At 40.7% G+C, this 6000-nt stretch overlaps 2 protein-coding genes across 7 annotated transcripts in view; one reads left to right on the top strand and one right to left on the bottom strand.

Annotated features, from left to right (window-relative positions):
• Positions 1–756: 756 nt before the first annotated feature.
• LOC136424263 (zinc finger protein 845-like) lies at positions 757–2991 on the bottom strand. Its single transcript, XM_066412795.1, has one exon. It carries the CDS (start codon positions 2957–2959, stop codon positions 998–1000), a length of 1962 nt encoding a protein of 653 aa, XP_066268892.1. The 5' UTR covers positions 2960–2991; the 3' UTR covers positions 757–997.
• A 1586-nt stretch (positions 2992–4577) lies between these two features.
• LOC136423843 (kinesin-like protein KIF21A) overlaps positions 4578–6000 on the top strand; it is a 48058-nt gene continuing 46635 nt past the window's right edge. For 4 of the 6 annotated variants that reach the window (XM_066412199.1, XM_066412198.1, XM_066412200.1 and 1 more), the window contains exon 1: positions 4579–4801. The gene's annotated coding sequence lies outside the window, so the exon portion shown is untranslated. Of the gene's footprint in view, positions 4802–6000 lie in introns of all 6 variants that reach the window. The other 2 variants (XM_066412196.1, XM_066412197.1) reach the window with 1 other exon arrangement.

Below are 6000 nucleotides of genomic sequence, written 5' to 3'. Positions count from 1 at the left end.
GGGTTAAAGGTCAAAGTTGACAAACCTGATTACCTACTTTGCCATGTTATCACTACATTTCACCGCAGAACTCTTTCAGGAAGCTATGCAATGTTTAGACTCCGATGGATGACGAAATAATTGCAGTTTGAATTTTTGATGGAAAGGAATATTTCCCTCATTTGAACAATATTTGTAAAGATTAATAAATAAAAAGATAAACCTGTGTATTCAACTTGAGAAGACTCAGAGGACTGGTTGAATTGCTAAGTTATATTGTATACGGAAATAACGTGTAAAATTTATGTTTTTGTCCAATACCATAGCAGTATATGGCAATAGCAATGCTGCAAAATTAAAACCACCACGAACACTCAATTTTCCCCTTAGTGCGAAATAAAAACTATGGAAACTTAAATGCATTTACATTATAGGTTTGGGCCTCCTAGCAGCTCTTTTACGGAATTGCACCGGACGATTTTGTTTAAGACTTTGAAAGAGAATATTTCAAGAAGTGCACCTTCACATATGATGTGAGTGCATGTGTTCATATATATGTGTATGTATTTTTCCATTCATGAACTCAATGTTAAAGAATATCAGAAGTACAGACCTCAACCCATCTAGTGGCTTTACATCAACAAAATCAAGTATGTAATACCTGGAACATAGCAATGACAAGAAACCGATATACAAACACAGGTTAGTCTATCTAACTTCTAAGCAACATAACAGAGAATAAAGCTTTGTTAAAAAAAAGACCAGGGGGTGAACAGATGATTTGAAGTAATTTTTATTTACAATGAGTTTAAAACAAGGTGAGACAAACAATATGTTCCAGTTTCACCCCAGTGCATTTAGCTATACGTTTCGGTTTATGTCGCCTTTCATATGCAGCACAATAGTTGCAATGATCACATTTTGTCCAATGTATTTTTCACATAAATACCTTACCTCACAAATGACAATTTTATCAGCCATTGTGCACATATCTATAGATCTAGACACTTCCCACACCTTAGGGTTCCTCCCCAGTGTGTTTGGTCATGACATGTTTCTTCAGATTACCTTTCTGTGCAGCAGAATAGTCACACTGGTCACATTTGTAAGGTTTTTCACCGCTGTGTTTCTTCATGTGTCGGGTTAGGTAGGGTTTTATAGCTGTTTTGTATCTACATGCACCACAAGCGTAGAGTTTCTCAGACGGTCTTTTGTGTTTTACTATTAAGTGTCTGTCTAAATCGCATTTACGTGAAGTAGAATAGTCACATTGGTCACATTTGTGGACTTTCTCTCCAGTGTGTGTTTTCCTATGTAGGGCTAAGTCGGACTTAACAGCTGTCCTGAAGCCGCACTCCTCACATAGGAAGGATTTCTCACTGGTGTGTCTCCTCAAGATATGTTTGTCCAGGTGGGCTTTTTGTGCAGCAGAATAGTCACACTGGTCACATTTGTGTGGTTTTTCACCCGTATGTGTTTTCATGTGACAGTTTTGTTGAGATTTTGTAGCTGTTCTATGTCCACATTCCCCACAAACATAGGGTTTCTCACCCGTGTGTTGGGACATGATGTGTTTTTGCACATCATGTTTCTGTACAGCAGAATAGTCGCATTGATGGCATTTGTAGGGTTTCATACCAATGTGCCTTCTCATATGTATAGCCAGGTCTCTCTTAACAGCTGTCTTGTAACTGCACTCCTCACACACAAAGGGCTTCTCTATGGCATGTCTCAACTTGTGTGCATTTAAGGCATTTGACTGTGCAGCAGTATAGTCACACTGGTCACATTTGTAGGGTCTCTCACCAGTGTGCGTTCTCTGATGTCTCAGTAACTGACACCTCTGGATGGTTCTGTATCCACAGCACTCACACATGTAGGGTTTCTCTCCAGTGTGTATTTTCGCATGTTCGACTAAGCTGTACTTTTTTGATGTAGCATAATCACACTGGTCACATTTGTATTGTTTTACCTCTGGATCTACAGATAGGTTATACATATTGGTTGTACATGCACCATCTGTGTGCTTGGTCATGACATGCTTCTTCAGACTGTATTTCAGTGCAGCAGAATAGTCACACTGGTCGCATTTGTAAGGTTTGTCACTGCTGTGTATATTCATGTGACGGGTTAGGTAAGGTTTTATACCGGTACTGTAGTCACACAACACACACACATAGGTTTTCTCGCCCTTGTGTTTTTGTATGATGTGTCGATCCATATCGCTTTTCCGTGCAGTAGAATAGTCACATTGGTCACATTTGCGGACTTTCTCTCCTGTGTGTTTTCTCCTATGTACGGCCAAGTCGGATTTAACAGCCGTCCTGTATCCACACTCCTCACATAGGAAGGGTTTCTCATCAGTGTGTTTCCTTGCAATATGTTTGTCCAGGTGGGCCTTTGTTGCAGCAGAATACTCACACTGGTCACATTTGTGTGGTTTTTCACCAGTATGTGTTTTCATGTGTTGGGTTTGTTGAGCTTTTGTTGCTGTCCTATGTCCACATTCGTCACAAATGTAGGGTTTCTCACCCGAGTGTCTAAGTCTGAAGTGTTTGTGTATATCTGAGTTGTTTACAGCAGAATAGTCACACTGGTCACATTTGTAGGGCTTCTCACCACTGTGCCTCTTCATATGTGATGACAGGTCACTCCTAACGGCTGTCTTGTAGCCACACTCATCACACACAAAGGGCTTCTCAACAGAATGTCTCAACATGTGGTCCTTTAGGGCTTTTGTGTGTGCAGCAGCATAGTCACACTGGTCACATTTGTAGGGTCTCTCACTGGTGTGCGTTCTCAGATGTTTTAGAAGGTAATACTTCTTGGCTGCTCTGTATCCACATTGCTCACACATGTAGGGTTTCTCTGCAGTGTGCGTCTTCACATGTTTGTCTAAGCCATACTTCTTTGGTGTGGAATAATCACACTGATCACATTTGTATGGTTTTCCAGTTGTACTTACAGATGGCTTAGACATATTAGCTGTACTGTGTGTGCTTCCCCCTAATTCTTGATAGCACAGTTCTCACATGCCTGCATATTTTATAGTTTGTTATGCCATATGCACATATTTTGTATGGACATGAACAAGCAGATATGTTTAGGCTTTCTGGGCAAGACTTAAACAACTGAAACCGTCCTTTCTTCTGTCCTCTTGTCTTGTCGTGTCTGCTGTTGGAAGTTCTGAGCTGTTTATCTTGTTGTATTGTTCTCGGCAGGACATCCAAGAATAGGTGCTGGCTCTAGTGGGAAATACAGGGGGAAAATCTATAGTTTTCTTCTTCTTCCTTACAAGATAAAAAGAGCAAAACAAGATGATCCCAATACTAGTATCAGTAACGTTACTGTCTTCATACAACAACAACCCACATTTTCAAAACACCATCATGGCAAATTATGTTAGCACTGCACTGTAACGTTACAAGGTTATATAACCTCCTTGCACTGTATTAGCATGATCTAGAAGGCGTGAACAGTGAATTACATTCTTACCTATCGGCTTATCATGTTTAAATTCAACAGAATCTTCCAAAATGTGTTGAAAATCTCCGACGACCTGAGGAAATATTGTACCAACCCCAAACTTGTAAAATGGCGGGCAAGCTGAGAGCGGGTTATAGGTCAAACGTCAAAGTTGATACACCTGATGGTTCACATAAGGTCAAAATGTAGGTCACTGTAGGTCATCATTTTGGCCGAGAAAAATTTAAAAAATCTAAAAATTTGAAAGTAAATGTATGCTGTTTGTTGTTGTTTTGTTTGTTTCTTAATGTGTGATTTTTAGACATTCTGCTGCCTGTCTGTAACGTTAATAATGCATTCTGTGTGCCCAACTTGATTTTGAATCATGTGCAAAAAAATTGAGACCGCCCACAAAAGGTAGGTAATGAGTTGCATAAGTAGAGCTATGAGATTGGAATATTTAATAAAAAACGCAGGCTGATAATTTTTCGTCTTACAAGTCTTGGTAATCCTGCGATTTATAGCCTGACCACTAGATGTCCTCACTGACACTACTTCGTTTGCAACTTTTCTGTCTGGCCTTGTTTCTGCAAAACTGAGTCCAGCATTCTGAAATGTAGCCCCAGAAATCCATGAAAGAATCGATGATACATATTGCCACTTCTTGATCGAAAACCTAAAAGTAACGTTGCTTCTCTCTCTCCATCAATACTTGAGCTTGATCAAGGGGGTTATTTTAACCTCCTTGGCTTGATCCAATAGGTGAATACAATAACCTTTTTTTCTTGAAATATGATTTCTCTAAATATTTCGATGCGATGAACTTGTACTTATTAAAGTTTTATGCTTATCATTTTCGACAATATTGTTGATTCTTGGTCTTTTTTAGTTTTTCGGTCGATCGGGACTTTTCCACAATGAATTAATTTTCATAAGTTTGCTCTCATTTTCTATGCGTATATGCTGTTATCCTGCTTTAAAGTTCAATCTAATGCTATCTTTAATATTTGTTTCACCCAACATAAAAACTTTCAGCCATAAAAAAAGTCATAAAAGTGGCAAATGAATTTTTGCGCGAACGAACCAGCTGAAACGCCTGGCCAATGGGAAGCCAGTATCGCAGTCACGTGGTCCCGACGGTTTTGCCCCAACCTTCTCCATTCCGTGCCGAGCGGGCAGTTTTTGTAGCCGCAGTCGGCAAGTTTCCTCTGTTTTTCTTACTCCGCGAGGATTTCTGCTTGTTGTTTCACGCTTTTCGCTAGGCTGGAGGTACAAGAAGCCGACTGGAGACTGACAGAAGGTTTACCATGCGGGCTAGCGGGCTATTTGCCGCCGAAGTGGTTGTAGCGAGTCGCAGGTAAGAACAAGTCGGGCGCCCCCCTCCCACTCACCGCCAAACTAGATAACTTTTCTCCGCTTTTTTCCCACTAGTTTGGCGGGGTTACGGTCGGGTACAAGTATTGGACGTTCTGTGGGACGTATCGGGGAAGCTTTCTCTCAACTAAAGGAAGATATGACGCTTGTTTTTCCGATGTTTACGTAGTTTATGGTAGACTAAACGTTAGAGGCTCCGGGCCATATGAAGAAAGTGGCCGATCGACCGGCCCTTTTCTGTGTGTACGTGTGCCCGAGGCAGTGAAGTGGATATATTATTTTCCTGGCTAGTTACGACAAAAGATTTTACAAATGACACGGCAATATTTGCGTTCGTTCTTTGTCGTTAACGTTGTTACGAAGATATTTTTCTTGGAATATAAACGGTTAAACCGGACGTTGGAAGTGTAACGTTAGAAATCGGTTCGTTGTTGTCGAGTTGCGTCACTGGCAAAAAATAACACAACAAAAAGTGTTGAATTTCTTTAGATGTTGTAACGTTACCTAAGACGACAATGTTATAGCGATGTCTTATAAATTTTTCTGTTATTTTTGTAGATCTTTGAAGAAAGTAATTCGTCCTTTCTACGTTTATACTATAGTGTACGATTTTTATATCATCATGACACAGTGCTGGGGGAGGTCGGGTATACACGGGAAACATGTCGGGAATACATAGTCACAATTCTCTGGGAATGTATCGGGAAACGTTAACAGTTGTCCCCCGCATTTTAGGCTGGTCGGAGCACCATCGGTGTTCCATCGGTCGATGTACATTTCCCGACATACACACGGTAATTTTTCGATGGTCTCAAAATTCCTGATAAGAAACCCATGTTTTCCCGACAAATTTGTCGGTAATACGTCGTTTCTTTTTCCCACAGACTTCCGATGCCGGTCGTCAAGGCAACAAGTTACAAAGACGGCGGAGGGGACTCCCCGGCTTGGATGAAACCATGGCAACGGCGTTGATTGACGTGTAGCCGCTTTACTGGTTACCAAGGACACTGCATGATTGACAGCAGAAAGACAAGCACGTGGTCGTCGCGGCATGCAGCTTAATAAAAAGGAAACTTCAGACGATAATCGATCAGCTGTTCTCCAGCACCATATTTGACATTTACGGATGTTAACTTTTATTGTTTAGTTACAAGACTTAGTTTGTACGTAGTTTTTAGTAGA

This window comes from Branchiostoma lanceolatum, chromosome 18 (genome assembly GCF_035083965.1).
Source record: "Branchiostoma lanceolatum isolate klBraLanc5 chromosome 18, klBraLanc5.hap2, whole genome shotgun sequence".
Taxonomy (NCBI): domain Eukaryota; kingdom Metazoa; phylum Chordata; class Leptocardii; order Amphioxiformes; family Branchiostomatidae; genus Branchiostoma; species Branchiostoma lanceolatum.
This window is presented reverse-complemented; position numbering and strand designations above follow the sequence as displayed.

Coding starts and splice junctions, on each gene's coding strand:
- LOC136424263 (XM_066412795.1), bottom strand. CDS start 2,959: ATGTCTAAGCCATCTGTAAGTACAACTGGAAAACCATACAAATGTGAT.